The 24,969-nt window shown below is 37.4% G+C and overlaps 1 protein-coding gene across 2 annotated transcripts; it reads left to right on the top strand.

The window, feature by feature from the left end:
* The first annotated feature begins 6 nt into the window (after window positions 1–6).
* LOC146432772 (uncharacterized) lies at window positions 7–24,450 on the top strand. Of its 2 annotated transcripts, none has more exons than XM_085070718.1 (4): window positions 7–305; window positions 1,752–1,897; window positions 10,644–10,904; window positions 24,329–24,450. In XM_085070718.1, exons 1-3 carry the CDS (start codon window positions 70–72, stop codon window positions 10,703–10,705), a joined length of 444 nt encoding a protein of 147 aa, XP_084926844.1. In that variant the 5' UTR covers window positions 7–69; the 3' UTR covers window positions 10,706–10,904; window positions 24,329–24,450. The 2 variants fall into 2 exon arrangements, 1 of the variants encoding a protein (XP_084926844.1); XR_014854320.1 differs by lacking the exon at window positions 7–305 and adding an exon at window positions 1,545–1,643.
* The last annotated feature ends 519 nt before the right edge of the window (window positions 24,451–24,969 follow it).

Here is a 24,969-nt window from a genome sequence, read left to right on the forward strand (position 1 = left end):
GGAGCGCGGGTCGGACACATCGCGGTGCCCGCGATCGGGGCGGGGCCGGGGCGGGGCGGGGCCGGCGCCATGTGCTGGGCCTCACACCCCTGCGCGGCACCGCCGCCATGTGTCGGGCCTCACAGCCCCGGTACCCGCAGCTGCCACTGGTTTTGGGCCTCATCCCCTAGTACTGCTCAGCTGCCGTGGCCCAGGCCTCATGTCCAGCAGCCCCAGCCCAGCCTCGCGCTGCCGGCTCACCGCTGTGGTGAGGGCACACAGGGCCACCGCCGTGCTGTACGGAAACCAGCCAGTATCAACAGAAGGTGGGGACTGAACCAGCACTTGGGAGTGCTGGTGGATGCAAGGCTGGACGGGAGCTGTCAGTGTGCACTTAAAGCCCAGAAAGCCAAATGCATCCTGGGCTGCTTCCAAAGAAGCGTGGGCAGCAGTGGAGGGAGGGGATTCTGCCCCTGCGGTGTGGTGAGGCCCCACCTCGAGTGCTGCATCCATTTCTGGGGTCGCCAGCACAGGAAGGACATTGACCTGTTGGAGTGAGTCCAGAGAAGGCCACCAAGTTGATCAGAGGTATGGAGACCTCTCTCATGAGGAAAGGCTTGAGAGAATTGGGATTGTCAGCCTGGAAAAGAGGTTTCAGATGGAGCAAAACTATATACTGTGAGCATGTACTCACAGGACAAGGGGGAATGGGTTCAAATTGAAAGAGATTAGGTTTGCATTAGAGAGTAGGTTTGGATTAGATATTTAGAAAAAATTACTGTGAGGGTGGAGAGGCTCTGGAACGGGTTGCCTGGGGAAATTGAGGCTGTCCCATCCCTGAAGGTGTTCAGTGTCAGGGTGCGTGGGGCTCTGAGCAACTTGGTCTCATTGAACATGTCCCTGCTCGCTGCAGGGGAGCTGGAGCAAGATGATCTAGAAGTTCCCTTCCTGTGGCAGTCTCATTTGCACCACTTGAGCTGGACTGAAGCCCCTTGGCAGCTGCACCTCCCACACTCACACACACCCCATTTCCTTACCAGCTGGACCACAGGTTTCACTTAGCTTTGTCTCAGATGTCCCAATCCTTAAAATAATTTTATCCTGGTATAAAAACGAAATAATAAAATAGCAGCTCAAGCTGGGTACCTCTCAGGAGGGACCCTTGGGTTTTATACCTCACAGTCTAAAGATACGAAAGTCTAGGGACTGCTGGCTCCTGCCACGTCTTTGCGTGTCCCTCAGCTGGCCGGACCGCAGGTGCCCAGGCCCTGTGTTGTGCAGCGGATCGGCAGTTCAGGGCCTCTTGCCTGGCTTCTCCTGCCTGCTCAGAGCCGCTCGAGCCTGCAGCTCGAACTGCAGCTGCACCCGGAGCTGCCAGCACTGACTGGGTTGCTCACAATCGCGTCCCGGGCGGGCCCTGGGCTCGGCACGGTTCCCCTGGGCGGGCTCGGGTGCAGCCCTGCTGGCCGAGCTGGCGGTGCCGCCGCGGGGCAGCCCGGGGGGCGGGCAGGCCTTTCCTCATAGTTCAGCACAGTAACTCCCCACAGCCCTGTGGCCAAACAAAGCCGAGTTAACACCGAATACAGACAGCAGAGAAGATAACACACAGCGTGCTGCTGCAGTCACTGGAGCAGCATAGATACTAAATGCTGTTGAGAATGAAGGTTCGTTGTGCACCTGTGTTCTCATTTACCCGCTGGGTTAAATATCATTCATATATATGATCAACTGTTCTAAAGCTTTATTGAGTAAAACATTGCCATTACTTTCAGTGGGATGTCGCAGAACTGCTGGACATGGCTTTACCTAGGCGATGGAGCCAGAGTTGCCGGAGAAAACAGCCCTAGGGCACAGCACCTCGCAGAGCTGCGGTTTCACTCGCCTCAGAATTTGCATATGAAAATCTCTGAATCGAAAGGTGACTAAGAAATGCAGCTTTTTTCATGCCTTTTTGTCTATAGTGCAGTCTCACCCTGGCCAACAACTGAGAATGCTCCCGAGTTTGAATTTGAGGTTTTTCAGTTTTTCTGTCCATTCTACACTAATTAAAAAAAAAAAACAAAAACAACAAAAAAACCCCAACCAAACAAAAAACACCAAACCAAGCAAGCAACCAACCAACCAAAAGAAAAAAAAAAAAAAAACCAAAAAACCCAAACAAGAAAACCCCCAAACACCACCCAAGTATGATTCTTTAGTAAAATATGAAAACATTTCTGGTGATTTTTGAAGATAAATAATAGGAAAGTACTTAAACATATGTAATCTGTATCTCAACTTTCTCAGCCCATACTTCTCACAACTTATTGTTGTACTATCTGCCATAGCTGCCTTCAGAAATATACAGTTTATTTAGTGTAAATTCTCTCTCTCAAATATCGGTATTTTTTCAGTTGAATTAGTGAGGTGTCCTTGTGAACTTAAGCTCTGAAGATTTGAGTACTGTGTTTAGCCTAGAAAGTATTCTGTTCATTTTAACTAATATATTTACCCTTGAAATGCTTCCAGGGTAATTTGGAACCTTAGAGAAGTGAAGAAAAAGATCCATTAGTAATTAAATAATTGCTGCTTAGTGATTATGCCATTAAATAATTTGGTTATTACAGTTTAGTAGTTAAACAATTACTAAACTGTGCCCTTCTGCCAAAGATGGAAGGAAAAAAGAGCAAGAAATATTCTTAATATTTGGCAGATAATGGAGCAAGAGGATGGGAACTAGAGAGTGGAACTTATTCTAAGCGGAAGTGACTGGGAAACAGTCAATCTACTTGAAACACGTATTTTTAACTACTGATTTACCTACTGAGAAATCATTGCAGGTGTTTATGTTCCTTCTAAAGTGAGATAAACATAAAGAGAATATTAAGATTACAAGGTAAAACATTGAAGAATTGCAAAATAACAAAACCAAGATCAAGTCTGCCCATTTTTGTGATTAAATTTGTGCATCCCAATGGTGCACAATTGCATACTGTCTGTTCTGCAAAGCCCTCTCTAAGTCCTTGGACAAATTGATTTGAACGTCATGTTTCCACACCATCCCACAAAGGCATAGGAACAAACCAGAGTTTATCCAGTGAGAATTAATAAGCATTCATAACTCTAAAATACAAATTAATAAAGAATAGTAAACAGTCCCCATAATTAAAAAAAATTGCAGAGAAAACTGAAAACATATGATACACTCTAAGGAAAAACTTAACAGAAGCTGATAGGAGAGAACAATTGTATTTCATGCAGTTGGGCAGCATGCATGCACTGTTGACTATAGCAGAACACCTAAGCTTGGAAGTTAACTAGTTTGAATTATTTCATCTATTATTACAGTCTACTGGCCTGTGACTCGGTTGCTAAAGAGACATTCCTTTGCCTTCAGAGAGGTATTGACAGCAATCTCTCATCAGTTTCTGGGTTTTGTCTTAAAAAGCACAATCTGTGTCAGAGAAATTGATTGATTGCCATATCCCTCAATGGTCCAACCTGCTTCTATTGCTTATGGCAGGTTAAAAAAACTGGGGGAAGCACTACTAAACTACTGTGACAAATGCACTTAATGATAATTTTTTAAATGGAGCAGAGTGGGGAGGTCTTGCTCATTAGCACTGAAGTTTGGGTTTGATTAATATTGTTTGTTATTCTTTGAGGCACTAGACACAGATAGCAAGTACCAGCCCGTATGACATTGCAACTGGAGCTGCTGCCAGAACTTCATTAGAATAGATATGTTCAGATGGGAAGCCTGTAACTGTGAATGCACAAACAGATACTAAATGAACATCTGCGACACAAACACTATTCAACACATGTATGGTTTACTCATATATTCCATAAGGTACTCTTGTAAAATTGATTGCGTTTAGTCTGCTGTGGTTTGTTCCTGCAGTATCATACCTTCAGGAATTTGGCACAAGTATAAACACTGAGGGGTGATCTAATTTGTTTATAACATTATTTTGTAACACTTGTTAGATACATGTAACATGTTTATTGTCTCCTTTTTGAGACAATATGGAAAGTCTGAAGTATGCAGCCCTGAAGAAAGCTTAAGCTTCCAGTCTTTAAAAGTATGCTTCTGTAAATGAAGAAAAAAACCCAATCCAAATCATAAATTGCCTTTTTAAATGCTTCCAACGTATCATTATAATAAATAATAAAAAATTAGCATCTAGGAGAGCCAGTGTCTCATCAGCGTGTATGTGTTTCTCCTGTCAACATTACTCTTAACTCAGTAGTTGAAAACACAGTCTAAACTGCTTGAAGTTACAAGAAATATTTGAATTGGATGAGCTGTATCAGCATGAAAGTGGCTACAGAGCCATCCCTATTACAAACCCGTTTTTTTAATTTGGAAGCTAAAGAAAAATATTTCTTAATTTTTTTTCTCCAGCATTTTTTAATGGTAACTCCAGGTTAAAAGAAATTCAGTAGATTAACATAATGAAATAAGCCTTGATATAGTTTAGTTTTTATTTAAGAAATTGATCTTGGAAAAATGATACTACGTACATCCATTTACTGCAACTGCTCACCCAGTTCTCAGAGCAGAGACATAGGGCATACACCTTGTCTACTGGATTTTTGTCCTTCCTGTTTGAAGAAATGCAATCCAAAATGTCTACTGCTGTGTGTAATCCACATAGTAAAGAAAACCCAAGCAAACAGCTATTTGGTTTAGCCTCTACTCAATTAAATAATTCAGTTGTAAAGAACATTGTTCCACTGAGTTGATGCCAGACTTTGTTATATTGGCAGAAGCCTTAAATAGGATGAAAGGTGCCATAACACCAACTCAACAAATGACTTGGAGACCCTTGTTCAAAAATTACACTACTGGGTGAAATTTACAGTCGTATTTACCGCTTTAAAAAAAAAAATTACTAATATATATTTGTTGGAGCAATTGTCTTATTGACAGCAATTGCCATGTCATACTGACAACAGCTGTACTGGAAGAATCTTACTGCTAGATTGGTTTCCCTCTCATGAGCCTTGTCAGAGAAAGAAAGGGTGTTGTATGTTATTTTGCCAAGATCCTGTAGTTCATTAAAATATGGTGAACAGACATTCAACAGCATGTGCCCTTGTTAACAGGAAGTGAAAATTTCTTCTATGATACTTCCTTTTGTTGTGATTTGTAAAAATTAATTAACTCATGCAAAATAATAGCCGTTGCTCATACAGGATTCCACAAGCAAACCACATTCTTTTGAACAGACAAAAAGAGGGGGAAAGGAAAGGGAAGGGAAGGGAAGGGAAGGGAAGGGAAGGGAAGGGAAGGGAAGGGAAGGGAAGGGAAGGGAAGGGAAGTTAAAACTTAAAGAGGTACAATATTCCCTTGCAGCTTTTAAACTATTGCAGATAGTACTGGAAGTGATAAATGATGCTTCTATTTTGAAATCATAGAATAACTCATATTGCTTCACAATGAGTTGCTATTGGGAAGATTTTAAAAATATCTGAAGAATAAACATAGAAACACATTATTAAGCTTCTAAGCAAAATTTTCTCATCATCCAAAACCCCCAAATAATAAGCAATAAAGCAATAAAGAAAGAAAATGTTAAATGTAATATTCCTTTAGCACAATATTGTTCAAAATTTCTACTGAGGTATCAGCAACTCTGGACCAATCACTGTAAGGAGAAAGTGACACATGTTTAGATTGTTAAGTTTCTTTATGTTCTTTAAAAGTAATCACATGTTTGCTTAGTTTCTGTTCAGAAAACTAGAACTGAAACTAATTTCTTAGCATTATCATCATATCTGTAAAACTTGTCCATGAATTCTGAGAAAGTCTGTGCCAATAACTGATTTTTACTTATCAGATTGGCTGCCAAACTGAAAGGAAAGGAAATATTCGGATAACAAAACAGAAAACAACAGGAATTGCTGCCTTATCCATTGGCCAATCAGTTACAGTCCATAAGGGGAGATGTCTTATTTTTCGTAGGCTCACTACGAAAGTTCCCCCCAGCTCTGATCTAACCAGAGTTCTGCAGGGTATTTGGGGTGCACTTCTCTGATTTAGCTGTTCCACTTTAAGAATATTAAATGTCTATCTGAACAGGGATTAAAAGTCTAGGATGCCCCACCTCCCCAGTTCTTTGTTTGCATATCAGACTTGAGTCATTCTGACTCAGTGAACACTTAAATGAAACAAAACAAGCAGGTTTATTCCAAAATCCCTACTAAAAATCTCCTCAAACAGGCACAGGTCTTCTCTGTCTAGTGCCTTCTCTCAGATGAATGCATTAGTGACTGCACTTTTTGATGAAAGGCAGCATCACTTCCAGTTTCCTTTTCTTGCTTATGAATTTAGCTAGTTTTGTCCTAGGGTTCTGCATTGACACTGCTTTATGAAGTTTAGGAACTAGCAAGAAAAAGTGTTGCCCTCTAAATATTCTGCTTATTTAATGTGACTACTGTATCGTTGCCTTTCTTTGAACAGCTTTTTTTGTCAGGTTTTATTGAGAATGGTGTCTAGGAGATAAACATTTTTTCAGGTTTTGAAAGTTCCTCTGCAGCACATGAATGATAACTTTAAAATAGTAGAATTACATATTTTTTTAAACCTTATTTAAAAAAAAAAAAAAAGATTGTGCTGTTTTGTTTGAGGTCTTTTTGTCTTAAGTTTTGTGATCCACTGACTGCTATTTATAAAACTGTCCAACTGGCCTCATATCTGCACAGCTATTTCCTTTTTGCCTCAGTATTCACAGTCAACTTGTTTATCTTTGCTTCAGGCTCTCTTCTGTTGGGCATATAGTGTTCTTAGAAGAAGTTTTTATACTCCTTCAAGAAAACCTGCAAAACAAAGTTGTGAGCAGCAACTCTAAAACAGAGTTGATATTATCAAGGCTCTCCATCATCTCCAGATGCTTGAATATTTGGTCCTTGCCTAAAATTTAGCCAGTTTATAGCTCCCTTGCCAAATTACAAAGCAGAATGCATGCTTCCTACCTGGACTACATTTGTCTGACAGCCTGGAGTAGTTTGTACTTCAATCAAAATGCAAAATACATCTGAATGTCATGATGATGCATGCCTCGTTGGTGTCAATATTGACTCAGCTCTGAAGCAGACAAGGCACTCATTTGCTGGGGAACATCTCAGGTGTTCTGAACAGCTTGATTGAAAATCATACTTATGTAGAAGCATGGAGAAAGAGTAAAAAATTCGCATAAATAATATAATTTCTTATTTATTCCTGTACATTTGAAGAGTAGAATTAACATAATACTAAATTTGGTAGGATTGTCTCCAAGATTTTTTTAATGTCATTTCTAAAAGATTACACTTTCATTTGGCTAGTAAACTAGGTGTTTGGCCTAGTTTACTAAGGAAAGGAGATTTGTGGAACCATAGCACATGTGCCCTGTTAATAGGTTTTGAGTAAATAGGCTGATTTGAGACAAATTTGATAAAAGAGTAGATACCTCTTTAAAGTAATTAAGAACTTCACATTTTTGTAAAAGAAAATACCCAGGATGAGGCTTAGAATGAAGAGATGCTCATTCTCTCCAGCAGAGGTCTGAGAAATGCTACAACTGCGGCTTCCATTAGTTCGCTTACAAGAGCCAAGTTTCATTTGTTGTGATTCTCACAGACATGAGTTAAGAAAGGGAAAGCACTGTTATATCCCAGTAACTCCTGAAGTCTGAGGCCATGGATGGCACATGAGTAATCAGAATTTGATTGCTCCCAAACAACAGCTGAAGTCCAAATGACACTCGATGTGTCATTTTATCACCTCTAACATTTCTTAGCTTTTTTTTCACAAACAGAATGATTTTGCTGAATATCTGTGTATTGCTTTACTGAATCCTACAAGTATTCTTAAGGTAGTAAGAGTCTTAAATCTCAAACTAGAACTTACAGTTCTTGTTTTTGTTTGGTGTTTTTTTGCATTATGCAGCATATGGAAGAGGGAAAGAAGACAATTTCTCTGCTAACCTCACTTCAAGTTCAGTATCTTTGCTCTGTTTCCTTTATCTCAACACTCCACAGTGCTCCATTTCCGCTCAATATACCCTATTATTATGCCTATTTCCTAGGTTGCATAAGTGAATAAAATTAGTAAAAATATCCTTTAATTTTTCTCTTCAACTTCTGTGTCTGGCTGGCTAATGTTACTTTCCAGCCCAGCTACAGTAAAGATAATAGTTGTGTGTTGTAGACTCACATAATGGGCTGGTAGCAATAGAGGCCAACATGGCATCAGAGCCTGTAGCAATAAAAGATTGTAGAGCTAAATCTTAAACAGTAGAGTTGTAGGAGAACAAAGTTTGACAGATGCTTGTTTGATCTCTTGAGTGAGGATTCACAGAGAGAAACTGGAATTTCATGACATTGCAATTGATAGTATTGCATAGGTATCAGCTGAAAACCCTCGTGGCTGAGGACAGCAGAAATGCCATTCTGGTGATAAAACAGCTAAAGATTAACTTTACGTTATATGAACAAGCAGCATTAAATCACAACAATGCAATGGCAACAAAATCCATCCTAACAAAAAATACTGGTGAAGGGAGGATGCACAGAATTCTTTAAGGGATCTTGATCATGACATTCTTCCTCCCACAGATTTCTAACAAATGTTTCTTATGTGCCTGCAGCATACATTTGCAGGGTGATTTCCTTAATTATGCTGCTATATTAGTACAAATCTGTGTGCAGTAAAAAATATTTTTGCTAGACCTTAAATATCTAGACACACACTTAAGCCCTAAACAATTTACAATTTGCAGTTAATTTCATTGTCACAAACAAAAGATGTCAGACTGGTAGTTTTCTCTAGTGAACCACTTCTAGTATATGGGTTCCTTGGGAAGCATTAGCAATGAATCAGTCAACTGCTCTGCTTCTGTTTAGACAGGTGGAGTATAGATATTAAAGTTCTACAATAAATTAATACCTATGTGAATTCGACAATATTTAAAAACTGTATTTTGGCATGTTTTCTAAACTACTGTGAACATTGTGGATATCCTTTACTACAAGCCAGAATTACCCACCAGGTCTGCCAGTCCCCAGAATCAATGTTTTAAAAGTCCGTGTACAAGTCAGTGAAAAACAGCTCATCACTTTGGTGGTTCAAGACAGAGTAGTATTTTATTTTTTAGGAAAGAGAAGTTTGAGCTATCAAGATGAATATCAAGAAGAAGTGGTATATATGAAGCAATGACACTTAAAGACAGCCTTCTGTTCAGAGCTGTTATTCTAGAGAAGACTTACTGGCATTGACAAAAAGTTAATTTTTAAATAAAATAATCTTTTTGGAAGCTAACCAAGTGGAATTCACTTACAGATTTAACATCACACCTTGCTTCTATCAATATATGCTGTGTGGACTAGAGCTGCAACTTTCAGATGAAATGCCAATACCCTGACAAAATATATAAAAAATGCACCTGTGAAAAATTGGGCATTAATTATAAACTGTCTTTAGTGGCTTAAACTACAGGACTGCTCTTGTAGCTCAGCAGCAAAATGCTCACTTAGGAAACTTGTGTTATTATTTTAGAGCAGTTTCTCAGATGAGTTTTCTATTTCAACAGCTAATTGAAAACTATTTGCAGGAGCAGCCACATTCATTCACATTGTTAACCACCTAATGATCTATAATAAGGGAAGAGATACTGTTCTCATGGAATCATAGAGTCATCTAATTCTTCTAAGGTACTTTCAATTTGGTATTATACTGGAGAGGAATAAAACATACCCACATGATAAACTTGTCATTTTAAACATCAACCTGCAGATATTCGTGTAACACAACATAGTTTCCTCACCATATAGAAATACAATATTGTGCTGATTTGCATGAAAATTATTTGATTTTACTAATTTCTACTGTAGCTTATTAAAATAAAACTGTTTTAAGTTAGAAAGGTTTCTCCAGTGTCTTTACCCAGATATTTAGTGTTTTGGTTCTATTTCTTATGAATTTTAGAGAATACCAAGAAAAGGATAACAGATATCCTAAATTAAAATTCTCTCTGAAGACGAGTGAAACAACTAAATTAAACAACTAGAAATTAGGCAGGTGCAGAATACAAGTAATTGTGATGACATCAGTCTTAAATTATGCTTTTCTTCTGGGATCTATCCCATACAGATATAGGACACAGCATCTTCAGAATTTTTTCATAGCAAAGGAAACCAATTTATTTGATACTCTTTCTGCCTAACTACTTTTTTCTTTTCATCAATCATTAAAACATCAATAATCCATATGCAGCATGTTACAACTTAATTCCATTTCCTAATTCCCAGTAGTTGAAATCAGTGCTAAGAACACCCTGCACCTGATTTCCATGTTTTTATGAAAAGCCAGATCTTAATTAGACTTCATGCTCACCATTTGAAAAATACATTAATTCATTCACCATTTTCAAGGAAACCACCTCTCCAATGCAAACATTATGCTTGATTTCTGATTACTTGTTAGACTTTTTTATAAGGTATAGTGAGAAAGTGGACATTATGAGAATTTTAAGGAATAGTATGAACTAAGTCTTCTTTTTGACTAGTGGAAGGGTGACATGCTATCCTAGATTTCACCTGGACACAACCTCAACATGAGACTTAAGTGAGGAAGAAGGGCTTTGGTTAATAAGGAAAATAGCTTTAAAAAATGCCTTTGATTTGCTTTATATCTGCAGTAGTGAAGATCCTGAAGAATAAGCCGGCAAGATGGCTGAAGAAATGGAAGCACAGCAGATAGCAGATAGCAGATAGCAGATAGCCTGGTCTGTGACAGAGCCTCACAGAGATGAGAGACGACCCTTGAGAGATGAAAATCAGATTTTGCATCAGCAGACTCTGTTGTGACTTAGAGAGCAATGAAGACTGTAGGAACCAGTGACTGACTCTGGCCTGATTTTTGTCTCTGGTGGCCCTGAGAGCATTTGGCAGCAGAAAAGGTGAGTAGTTTGTAGTTTATTGCTGTTTTGGCAGAACTCTTGCTTTTACTATATGAGATGAACCACATATTTCATTTCATTCCGGCAACTCAGAAGTAACATAATTTCATGTTTTTCTTGGCTACTGCGTAATAAATTTTAGTTACTCTTAAGGCAGCCTATGCCTATGGTTGCTGCTGTTTCTCTGTTGTATGAGTAACTGTTGGTCTCACCAGATGTTCTATAAAAGAAATCTGACTTTATCATGATTTTCCTCTTCCCACAACTGATTAAATGTTGTAGAGAGCTTGACCTGTAACACAATCTGAAGTGCTTTGCAAGCTTGTCTCTGCACATCTTCCTAGGAGCAGTGAATGTTTTGGGCTGCTGCTCTATTTTTATGTCTTGCTTATATCAAAATCTGACACTGATTTGCTACATTTTTGAAGTGGCCAATAAAATTTTAATTTCAACCATTGCAGATATACTGCCAACCTAGAATTATCTCTTTTGGTGGGAAAAGCTTACCTTAGGAGCTATAAAGCACTTGTCCTTCTTCTGTATTATCATCTTGTAAATGAAAATCTGTGTTTTTCTCACACCATAGATTTCTCTTACAAAAAGCATCAATACCAAGTGAATAATCTAGGAGGCTTTCCACCCCCGAGTTCTTGCACTGACTACCAGATATTACAATGATCTCCATTCAGTGGGTTAACATATGAACCGAAGGTCTCACTATATGATTCTGAAAGTGTTAAACCATAATGTTTTATACTATTCCATTTTAAATGAGAGTATTCCTCTTGGTTTGAATCTGACCTTTCTCAAAGAATATTAGAAGAACTTTTTTAAAATGTGAGCAAGAACCAAAATAATCAGAGGGTCATTATAATCTGCAAGAAATATATCCCATACAGTAAAATATTAAATTATAAACTTACTTTATGTTGAACACCAACCAAAACATCAATTTTAGGGTGTTATCAAACTGATAATTTTGTACTAGTGTATCTTTGAATAATATGCAGGTTTACTGTACTAAAAGAAGATGGGCAAAGACTTTCTTCACCAATGTTCATGTGTCATAATCAAAAAAAACCTGTGTTGAGACCTTGAGAATAACTCTTGCAAACCTATGACTGCTTTAGGAATTCAATTCCATCTGTATGCTCTACTAAGGTCTCTTTTCTACAGCTATATCATATATTTTACAATACTAAAGAGGATAACAATTCAGCATGCAACATGGCACATTGCTAATAATCCCATTCCCATTAAATATTTAGAATTCTGTCATATTTCATAATTGGAACATAGAAGTAACAAATTAGAACAACTCTATGCTGATGAAAATGGCTAGTTAAGTATTGAAAGCTGTGAGAGGAAGCCATTGCTTGAAAGCAAAATTCTCAAAGGGAGAAAAATGATGCAGTTACAATAATTTCTAAATGTTTTCTCCCCTTGATTTTTTTTTATTTTTGTGGTATTAGGGCAAGAATAGAAATTTCTGGATATTCTGGATGTGTCTGTAATAGCAAAAGAAATAATTTGATCTCTCTCATCTATAAAATTGAAATATTACAGCTTACATAGGCTCGGGGCAGTTCTCATGAGAAATGGAAAACCTTAGTTTGCAGTGATGCTCCTTAAGTTTTGCACTGAGTCAGACCCTGACACAGATCAGAGCAGCTCTAATGCTGTTCCAGTTGAAGCAATGGGTACAACTCTTTGGCACTGTAGCTGTTACTGCATCATGAGATTGGAACTATTAATGAAAAATTGGAAAGTACAAACAGGCAGAGCTGCAGCCTCAGCAGGTTCCAACAAAGAGAGTATTTGAGCTTCCCTCGGCTCTCAGACAGTTTTTAAAGGTTTAGCCAGAGATCCAGACAAGCAGTAGAGAGCTCCAAAGCTACATCCACTGTTTGGCAGCACCTATGTGGGAGAAGGGCAGCAGCACCTCAGACTCATCCAGCAATGCCAGGGATCTCTGCCTCCTGTAAGCCACCCAGATTTGTGTTTGCTCTGTGTGCTCAGATCAGAGCAAAGCAGATGGGCTGAGGCTGGGCTCCATAAGTACTGAATAATACTGGTTATAGCTTTGGATGAAAAAACATTGTCTGTTTTCCTTATGGGAAAAAATAGATATAGAAGCACCCACAATTTCACAATTTAGATACTTTTTAGTTGTCTTTTCATTAAAAGATCAGTCATCAGTAATCGTGTTTGAACTGTTTCCTTACAAAGTAGTTACACCAAAAATCTGTCATAGTCCATCTATGCCTTTGTAGGAAGCTACAAATTAGGTGAAAGTAAAACATCTCCAGATACAGTATGTAGTTGGATAGTCTAAAAGTTATACCATATAGTATATAGTTGGATAGTCTAAAAGTTTAGGATTATTCTAGCACTTAAATTTTAAATCTTATTATAGAAAATGCATATTTTCAAAGGACAACACAATTTTTATTACTATTCCGTGGATTTCACACTGTATTAACAAGTTGTGAACAATTAACAGAATTATTCTATTCTTTAACTTCAGACTTTAGCCTTCTTCAGTGTGAAATATCAGTATTTTAAGATTGGTATTTTGTATCTGAACATCAGCAGTAGAACTAAAACCAGTTAAGATCCTTTAAATCAAACCACAAATCATACCCAACAGTAAGGTGACATGATACAGCACAGAGAGGTCTACAGGCAGTGACTTACTCAATACTATTCATAGCACTTGGGTTTATCATAAGCTTCCCTAGCCTGCATGTGTAAATGGTGTGGATTTCCTGAAATTTTGATGTACATATTGAGTGTGATTTAGAGGAATTTTCAAAATGTTTCTTGCTTTACTTAATATGAAAGGTAACATTTTTAAATTTAAGATTTGCTGAATTAGGCTCTAAATCTCTTACACTCAATCAAAAATGCTGATAGTCTTAGTCACTCATGTAATGTAAAATACCTATTAGATGATGATCCTCAGGGATAACCCAAGGCATCCTCTCTTTAGCAGCCCTTGAGTAGTGTAAGAATTTCAAATATGGACTCTGAGCATTTGTTCTGTTGGTTGATCTGGTTATGCCTGTGAATAGCATCAGATAGATCCAATACAATGATCTAAGATTTATAAATGCTTGTCTAACATAGCAAAAAGCTTCCTGAAAAATAGGGAATCTCTGGGCCAGCATAGGCAAAACTCCAATAACATGGCCAGGAAACTGCCAATTAGTTGTGGTTGCTAGTCCACTGTATGATATTAGCTGTAGGTGCTAAAACCAGAACCTTTGCTAGAAAAATGTAGATAAGAAACAATAATGCAGCACAGAGCCTTTTTTTAAAGTAGGTATTTCAAACTATCTGCAAGATGTCATATCATTCTTTATCACCTGCTCAATGCAAGAAAGAAATGGAGTGTTTCATGCTGGGATTTATAATCTCTGTGGACCATACCATGGTATCAAAGATTAAGTCAGCTACCATCTGCTTCATTTTATGCAAAATGGATGTGGTCCTTGAACTTCTGGCAATTTTCTAATTCAATCCTCCACACAGATTTCTAACACTCCTGCTTTTCAGGATATCCTATTATTAATCTCAGACAGTACATTTTACTAAGCATGGTCAACTAATTGTTGACCGCATGGACTGTGTGAGAGTGGCAGGGCAGAAAGGTTTAAACCTTTCTTGTTTTTCATAAAAGCCCTACGAGAATGTTCTGAAACAGTATGTGTATGAACCAAATTAATTCTTTACCACAAGATTTCTGCAAGTGTCACAGGAGTGCTTGATTACTAGGTTTTACTCCTTTAAGCTTTTTCTTTTGAATACACAAATCCTGTTAAAATTCAAGACTAAAGATTGAGAAAGATGATAATTCAAGAAGCCTGATGCAAACAAATATTTTAGCAAACTCAGCATGTCATTGCAGTAAACTTATTTTGAGCTTGAAGAAAACTTGCAGGATTTGAGATCTTTTTCAGGATATCATTCAACTTCAGTAATGTAAAAATTATTTTTTTCTGAATTATCAATACCTCTTAAAAATCTTTGTTCAGTGGTTAGATTTTTTACATTTATCTTCAAGACAGCATTTTTTTACATGAGACTGAGGTAACACTGTGTAGTTAGTATTAGAAAAAAACTTGTGATATTTCTGTCTCCAGAGATTCCAGATGTGGTGGAATGCTGTGGCTCTCTGTTCAGAACGCACTGCAAATTAACACTGTGTTTGTTACATTTTAATGTTTGAAATATGCTATTGACATTTGACTGCATTAAAAAAATTCACTTGAGCTTAGTTTTGCATTTATTAAAATTGAGACATGGGTTATTTTTCCAAAAGTCACACCCTGATCTGCCTGTAAGATACCTTCTTTTTTAATTTTAAATGTTGGAACAGGAAGTATAGCTCCAAAGAGCCATAATTTTTTCAAAGTATGTTTTAAAATTTTACTATTTATTACTAGGAAAGATAGAAATGAAGAATAGCAAGGGTACAAAGGTGAAATTAATTCACCTTTTGAACTCTTAATGTACACATATTTAGGATTTCATCCTGATAGCCCTAAACAGTTTATCAAATCCAGGGACCTATTCATATTCAGATAAAGGCTGTGATAGCAGGGATTTCTTATCTTCAAAGAAGGAGAGAATTCAGAATCTCAATAGAGAGAAAACCTCCATACTCCTGATAAGAACTGTAACTGTTTCCTTTGAAGACTGACACTATGAAGGATTCCTGTTCAGAGAAGCCTGAGTGATATCTTTAAGTAATGCTGTCTGGACTGAGATGTCACACACTACAAAATGCAAACATTTTGACTAGAGAGCATGCTAGAAGTTGGAACTTGGAGGAACTACAATGGGTACAGTAGCAGACTGACCTAGAGCAGTAGCATCCTGGGAGTGGCAGTCTAAACAGAACTCCCATGATTACCGGCATTTTCCATTTGTTGTCATTTCACTCTCATTGTAGAAACATTTGTGTCACAGTGACTGCTGATAAAGGAGTCCACAGCACGCCTGCAGTGGTGACTCCAGGTTTGAAGGACTGATGGCTTTTCAGAGACATTCCTAGTTTAGCTCACTGTGATGGATTTCGGCATGATGCCAAGACTTAATTTTGCAGTGCATTGAAAGAAACCCCAACCAAATAGAAAGAGCAAAGTATTAGCTATAGTACAGATAAGGCCCCTTTTCTCTATGCAATTTTTTTTTGCAGAATGTTTAATTTCAGACTATTACCTTGACCAGCAACAGAAGTTCTAAGGTTCAGGTAGGTCCAGGTGCATATTTACTGTCACATCTCTCAAATACTGTTAGTCTATTGCCCCCTTGTTAAATGTTAAGAAGTCTGTAAATACTGTGGGGCAGGGAATGTGTGTAAGTTGTCTTCAGGACAAGAAATAGATATGTGCTTCCTTTTCTATATATAATACCTGTTAGATTCTGGAACAGAAGAGGATGCAACAGAAAGCATTTGGGAAGGTTTGAAGGAGACCATATAATTTTCCTCTAATGTTATTCTCATGCTATCTTATTCACTTCCAAATTGTACAGTTTTGACCTTTAAATTTTTCCCCAGCTTCTTTCCAAGAAATGTTTGAGCCCACAGGACAATTTTGAAGATATTTGTCTTCAAAAGTTACTAACTGAACTTACTTTGAAGGGAACAAGGCTGGCAAACACAACAGAGAAGTTATTTTTCCCCTATAATGATTTAGCCTTTGATGCATAGACAGATGGTCATGATCTCGTCCTCCTCCACCCATGGATTTTTCTAAAATGACACCCAAGTTTTTCTTGGCAGCAGTTACAAAGTCTGGCAAACAGCTCACTTCAGCTCCAATTATATTGACCACATTAATGCAGAAGATCAGCAAATTAAATGTTCCATATTCATTTGGAAGAGATGAACTAGAATTTGCAATGAAATAAGATAAACATGAATTAGAAACAAATGCCAGCTACTTACCTCCGCCCTTGTATCTAAGGATTTCCTGTGGCATGCTTTTTTCACAGAATGAATGTTTCTTAAGGCAGTAGCACATAATAGAATTAAATTTCTGAGAATGTCTTCATGGACAGAATAAAACCACTTGCTTTGAGTGTTTTAAGGAATATTAGAGAATAACACTTCCCTCCTTTCTCCCGGGACACCAACTCTTCAGATGAATGTTGTCTCTAGGTTTAATATCAAAGCTTTTCACACTTCTCTGTACTTGTCACAAACTCTCTGGGGCACAGGGAAAGCAACTAGGAATGTGACTAATTCCCACTCGAAGGCTTCTAGCTGAATATTTTTTTTTCAAGGCAGTAGCTACCATCCAAGATGCATTTCTTTAGCAAGGCAAAAATGAGGAAATCTTGCCAGCAATTCTTTTTCCACGCAGTTACAGGTTAACTTCTTGCTGGTACTGTGTGCTGTGACAACTGCTCCTGCCTGCTTGGAACTGCTGGGCAGGTTAGCACTTCTCAACCAGTAAACAGGCCATCACAAATAGCTTTACCTGTGCAGCTAAATAACAAGGACAAGATATATCTTAAGACAGTTATATTGTACTTATTTACTCACCATCTCTAGAAGGGGCAGTAGGTAGAATTTTTTATTATCAGCTATACATATATATGTATATTTATACAAAGAAATCCCATTCATAAAAGATCCTATTTTTTCTACAAAACTTTAAATACCAACAAGTTACATCAGTGAAGATGTCTTGTGATGATGATTTGTTATTCCACCCAGACCATCTCTGAGTCTGATTCATTGGCGTGAATAATATAAAATTAATTGTACTCAAGGTGTTCACAGTTCCAAACTATCTAAAATAAATTCCTAATTCTTAGATACTAAATTATCAAAGCCTTCTGAGCATTCTACTCAGCAGGGAAACTCTTGTGCTCATGTAACTATGTTTATAACAATTGGACGCGGACAATTTTATACAAATTCCCAGCATTGTATTTACAGACACTAAAGCAAATTTATGAATCAAAATCTCTTCTTTCAGGTCTCTGAACATTTTAAGAAATAGTCCAGTATTGAATCACAGACAACAGGATCTGAAATGACATCTTAAACCTCAAGCACGTCCAGTTCTACTTTTCTATCAGTTCTTATCTTTGCTATAAATCACACCCTCCTCTGCTGTAAATATTCATTACACAGCTGCAGCTCCTCCTTTAAGCTCGCTAGCACAGCTGGAGCGTGCAGACCAGATGGCCAGTCACACCCCTACTTCCTATTGTCTGCAAAACACAAGAACTATTGCCAGTAATTGCCAATCTCTGCTTCTGGGCCCAGATCTTGTGTGTTTTAACTAACACCACCATTCTTCCCTCAGTTAAAAACTGGCCTGTATCACACATTTAACACCGTCATACTTCCTTAAGGGCTTTTTCTACTGTATTATTAGCATCCTCTACTCATTTTTCTTCCTTTTTTTTTTTTTTTTATTAGAAAAGTTTACTTCTAAAACACAGACTTTTTCACCTGTTCTAGCCATGTTGAGCAGTGGAATTCTATGGTGCATTACCTCAAATATCTGTCTACTTCAGTGAAAGAACAAAAAAGAAAACAGCTTGTTTTTTTCTCCACACTTGACACATCATTTCCACAATAACAGTTACACAATGAAGTGAGATATATATATATAAGAGCATATTCATGAGGAGTTAGAGATAGCACCAGACTTACAGTAGGAAACAGCTTTGGCAGTTGCTCTAAAGCAGTTTGTGGAAGTGTGGCCATCAGCTTGAGTCAACTGTCAAGACTCATCAAGGAGGATAGTGGCAACAGCAGCTTGTAAAAGAAATGGATGAAAAAGCTTGCTATACTGGAAAGATAAGAAATGGGATCATTTTTCTGGTGGTATAGGGAAGTTGGGTGTTGGTATATTAATGCCTCGGTAACATACTGAAAGAGCTGGCTAAATACATACTCAGTTTTTATTAAGGCTTTAACATTTGAAACAGACAATACTTACCATTAGTTTCAATGATATAGAAACAACATTTAGAATCACTAATTTTTTGTTGGTTTTTTTTTTTTTTTGTGCAGGGTTTTTTTTTAATTACTATCATCTGAGAGACATTTGAAACGCATAGTTAAAATTAAAAAAAACCCAAAATCCAAAACCAATCTGCTTACCTTGGGAAGTATATCATCAAAATCTCTAGTTTTATTCATCGACCTTTTTAAGTGAGCCATTTTGTTGGCAAATTCTTTATTAAACAAGTGCACTCCTCTGAGCCAGTACAGCTGAGGCCTCTCTACAAATATGTTTAGCTCCATGATCTGTGCAAATTTTATTGCTAATAATCTAATCACGTTTCATGAGTCCAGCCTTTTTGCTGTACCTGTTGCTCCATTGTCACAAGTATAAAGTCAGTACCCATGTCATTTTAAAGTATCAATAATTTTCAAGTGCAGCTGTTGCTTACCTCTGTGCTCAGCAGTTCTTTCTTTTTGAACTGTTCCATTTGAAGGGAAGCCAAACGTTTCTCTACGAGTAGTTTTTGAAAAGGGGGGAAATATTCCAACACATTTGAATGGCACTAAATCTCTGACAATGAGGGGGAGAAAACAGTCTAAAGAAGCTGAATTTTAAACTGTTTATTTGGAACATAGAAAGACAAAGAACATCTTCAACCAAAATACTTATGATCTTTCTCATTCTTTAAAATTACCCTTTCATAAACCAGTAATGCCTACAAACTCTGTACAGCAAGTGGCAGATAGTGCTTGTCCTCAGAACATTTGGAAGAGTAAACCCTCTTCTAATTCCAAAGAGAATCTTCTCAGCAACATCTCTCTCCTGTGAAATTCCTGTAGCTTTCTAGACGTGCTTGAGTTAGCAACACCTGCCAGTTACAGACCAGAGGGGAGGATGTGGCAGTGGGGTGAGCTGCTGGCAGACAGTCGTGCAGGTGCAAGACAGCTCCCTCTGTCACCTCTGCTGCTCACTGCAGAACAGACAGGGAGAGATGCAGGCTCTCTTTTAGGACAAATCCAGGATTTGCCCTAATGTGTAGCTAGGCCAATTCTTATAAGACTCCTCCTCAAACACAACCAAGTCAGGATAAACATGAAACACTAATGTGATTTGTTTGATTTTAGGTTTCTCATTTTCACCAATAGGTTTTAACAGCTCTAACAGCTTCATTCTCTCAGCAGTCATGAGGCCTTGCCCTGTTGAATCGATTACAGTGTTTCAGTTTCAAAGTAAAAGGCATAAATCATGATGGCTGCATTAGGGAAGGGAGTCTAATTACAGAATCACAGAATAGTTGAGGTTACACCTAAATAGTGTAGTGAGTTGTGCTTGAATTGCAAGAGTCAAACAGCCCTCCTCAAGGGGGAACAGCTAGAGCAGGTTGTTCAGGGCCATGTCTCCAAGACTGGAGACTCCACAGCCACTCTCAACTACCTGTTCCAGCATTCAGTCACCCTCAAGGTGTTTTCCTATGTTTAGATGGAATTTAACGTGTTTCAGTTTATGCCTATTGCCTCTTGTCCTGTCATGAGCACCACTGAGGAGAGTCTGGTCATGTTCTGCTTGAAAAAAGGGAAAAATATATTCCTAATCCTTTTGAAGTGTAATTGTTTAGTAGCACCTGGAAATCCTATCTACCTCCAAAATGACATAAACATAGGTATGAAATGATGTGGTAAGCCTTCAGTCATAATTAAGGGAAACATCTTCATACTCACCATCCTGAGCACTGTTTAGTAGTGTCTATAGTATATAAACTCATAAAGAGTAGCATGAAAGACAGTGTGAGCCCTGAGAGGAACCTTCCTCATGGCCAGGATAGAGGCACTCAGTGTAAGAACTGCAAGGTACATATATATGTAGATAAATATGTATTTTAAAAATGGACAAGTGCAGCTACATTCTCATATATCAGTGGTCTGCCACAAAATTTTTCATTTAATGATGAAGACTAAAAAATTCTAAGAATTGAAAGTCTACCCTAACCACAATACACTATGAAAGAAGGAAAAAAACCCTAATGTAGAAGTATGAGAAGATGACAATAGTTACCTCTATATTCACAAAATATGGCACACAAGTAGAACTTTATATAGTGCCTAAAGCTTTAAACATATCCAAGTGAATTCAGACAGCCTTCCTGCACACAGTGATAGCTGTTGTGTCCAGCAGTGGCTGAAAGCAGAGTCCTGTCTACATCAGAATGGTCACCTGTTAGAAATGCATGTACTCCAGTGCAGACTTGGTAACTGCAGTCAGAGCCAAGAGGGCAATCAGTGCAGCTCTAGAGAGCATTCATGGGATGCTTTCTGATGCTGAAACAGTGAGGCCTTGTGCTCCTTGAATTTTCTGCACTCCACAGAAAAATATTCCATTGTGATTGTTATAGGAACCTACGTAGTTAGCAGTCCTGTATCAAGTGTAGTGTGACTTTGGGTACAGATCATTAGAAAGATGAAAAACCCCACTGGCAATAAAGTTTCTTAGATAACCATGATCTTGCTCAATGTGGGTTGAAATTACAAATTCTTCTGAAATGGGTGCCTCTAGAAGCAATTGACAGACAGATAAACTTAAATAAGGTGGGCAACAGTGGGAGCCACTTTGTCAGTTCTTGACGAGCTAAGAGTTATCATTAAGAAAATTAAATCCTATAATACAGGAAATATGTCTCTGAATGCATTGCTTCAAAATTGGAAAACATTTTTCTCAGTGCCTCATCTGTTTCATGTCAAACTTCATTGACTTTGTAAAATGTATTCAGCCTTGTGAATTGTTCAGTGATGAAATTTGTATACAATAGTTATTCAGTTATACTGATAAAATTTCAGTGAGTGAGATCTTCTGTTCTGCAGAATTAAACTACAACATTATGGTGATTCTTAATGTAGTATCTCTACAGAAACAACTCCTTTTAGTCTTCACAGAATACATACATCATGCCCATAGGAATAATTCATAAAAATAAATCACATTGACACATTCCATGATATCTTGTAAGGCCCTGCAGGGTGGCAGTGGCAGCAGCCACTTTTATTTAGCATGTGTCTATTCCCCCAAAAGCTTTGTGTCCTACTTTTAATTTGGCTTTATATCATGCTAAACAGTCTCTCAAATGTAGGAAAAAACCCTCAAAACAAATCATCTGATGTTTCATTCCTAACCCTTCTAAAGGCTGCCTGTAGGTTAGAGACATCAGTCCATCCTCTGTGATAAAGTTCTGTGTACCTATAGCAATTTTTCATGTGCAGTTTCTCTGCTGGTATGAGGGCTTAACAGAAATGTTAAACCAACTAATATGAAGAATCATTGCATCACAAGATCATTGGGTAATTCACGTTGGAAGTGACCTCAGAAGGGCAGTGAATCAAATGCTATGTGGGGATGACCAGCTATCCACATACAGTAGAGCTGTCAGACCAAAAAGGTGGCACTGAGCTGGTCACAAGATCAGTGTGGTGAGTACCATGAGATAAATGTTAACAGCTCTGGTATTACCTTGTGTCATTGCAGTTGTAGTTCCTTATATACCAAAGTATCACTGTCATTCACTGATAGTCTGAAAAGCAGTGCCACAGGAAACGTTTCTTGTCTCAAGAAATCTTTTTTAGGCTTCTCAAATCTGTTTCCTTATCAATCAGAATTAAGCCTCTCCCATGTGGAAAAAAAAATCTAGGTACTTCTTTTTAACAAATAAAAGCTGTTAAGGTATTGTGTATTCTGTAATGGAGAGGTGAAAAAATGTGCTTTGAAAATGTGAAATGCAAGTAAGTAATAACTCATTGTTAAGAGCTAAGTTTTATTTTATTGATAAGCTACAAATACCCAAATAGCTGTAAAATGTGCTATGAGTAAAATTTCCTGTTTGTTGGGAGTTGCTCAAGGAATGGCCTTGTCTCACAGACTAAGGAGTAAAACATTTTTAATTTTAGGTATATATTCCTCATGCTATTTTATCATTTCAATTTAACCACTATAAATGCAATATAAACTTATATAACTGCAGCATAAACCCAAAAATACCTAAAAAACACCAACTCTCCTGAGCAAGCAGGTCTCACTCAAATGACATTCTAATAGTTTCTCTTTTGTTATTTGATTTAAGGAGAGTTTAAAGGCTATATTGAGTTGCAATGTGTTTTGCAGTGTTTTTATAATATCAGGAAGAAGGTGGAAACATAGAAACTGTTTCCTATTGAAATGAATTTTTAAAAAGGAATATTTTAAAACATGATGAGTGTAATTGGGTGACTGGAATTTCACACAGAAAAAGGGAGTTAAACTCATGATCTCTGCATTAAAAATTTAGAAAATAATTGCTTTCACAGATAGTAGAAACTTAAGGTACTCTTTAGGTAATGTACAGGTGTCAGGAAATACGGGTCATATGTATAAATTCTAATAATACATCCACAGGCAGTAATTTTTAAATATTTTTCTCATAAAGTTTGAAAATATATTTAAATAAGTTGTAGGACAGAATCTTTTCAAATATTTGTGTATCAAATAAAAATAATGAGGGGGGTTTAGATAAACATTATTAGCTTGTTTAAATGAAGGTAGTATATTCCTAGCGGTAAACTGTATAAATTATCTAAGTTATTTCTTGATGTGCTTCTACCCTATAATCCAAAATTAAAATACAGTTTTATAGATATGTAGAATGTTACCCAGTTCTTGTTTTAAATGTCAAATTACTTAAAATCTTTTTTATTATGTGTTTCATTTGAAGATCTTATCGTTTAGTTCTTCTTGGCAAGCCTTTAAGCGAGGTTATTGTCTACTCTTATTTTACAAGTGAGGCAACTGAGATAAAGAATATTAAACTGACCTGTACAAAGTTACCTGATTATTGGCTGAGTTGAAAGCCCAGAAAAAAATCATAGCTCCCCTGAAGAGAAATCTAAAACTTGGAGATGGTTCAGAATAGCAAGATTCTGCTTCAAGTCTTCTATTTGTGCTGCTAAAATGTTTTCCTTAACATTAAAAATAAGAACAGAGATCGTAATATTTAAAACTACGAAGTGGAAGGCATTTTTCAAAATTACTTATACAACAGTAGCCTTAAAGAAAACTTAAACTGAGCCTGACACAGAAAAAAAATTGCAAGCTGTACAATAATTTTTGCCTCCCAGAGATTAAAGTGTGTTCTGAACTTCAGCTTGGGCTCAGCAACCCCTCGATTTTCAGTTCTGAGCCAGGACCCTGATGGCAGTGCAGCTGCTCAGGTCTCTAATAACCATAACTTCAATCACCATCAGCAATGAATGTAAACTTTGGAATTGCCTTAAGCTATATGATTAATTTAAATTTTTTGTGCTGTTTGAAAAAGAGGGGATTAATACAAAACAATGTTAGAAGAAAAATCTCTTGACTTTGAAATAACCATTTTTCTTAGAGAGCATAATGAAAAATTTTCACATGTAATATGAATTATTTTGACAGGCTGTGACATTTCTGCTGGAAATACTTCTGAAGGGACACTAGATGGGCTATACTTTGGTCCTCCTTTGAAGCCAATAGCTTCATATCCATCGACTTCAGTCGAAACAGTATTATGGCAAGTACCTTTTATAACTGCTTTATTCTCATTTTAGTTTATAGAAGATAAGTTTCTGCAGTTGCACTACCAGTTTATCTGTTTGTCTTTCCAATAACATTAAAATGTATTTTCTAATTTTAATTCAGTTTACCAGAGGGTACTTGTCTCCAAGATAGTAAATCTGTACAAGTTTCATGAACATAAGAATCTGGGTAGAAGACCCTGAGACCTACTAAGGCAAATGCAGAGACACTGACCTTTAACCGTTTGGCTGGGTCTGCCCAACAATTAAGAGGTAACAGCTTGCATATAGTAGCAAACTAACCATGATACCCCAGGATAATCATAGTATGTTCCATACTGTAAAACCTCAACATTACAACTAAAGATAGTGATATAGGGAATGTGAAATGACTGACTAAAAGCTCATATTTTAACTTGGCCTTTAGAGCTTCCAATGGCAATATATTAATCCTGTATTTGATGGAGAACAAATGCAGGTCTTCACCATCAAGACTTGGATCTCCTTTACTGACTTTCAAAG

Source organism: Lichenostomus cassidix, chromosome 10, assembly GCF_008360975.1.
Source record: "Lichenostomus cassidix isolate B80296 chromosome 10, HeHo_3.0, whole genome shotgun sequence".
NCBI classification, from domain to species: Eukaryota; Metazoa; Chordata; class Aves; order Passeriformes; family Meliphagidae; genus Lichenostomus; species Lichenostomus cassidix.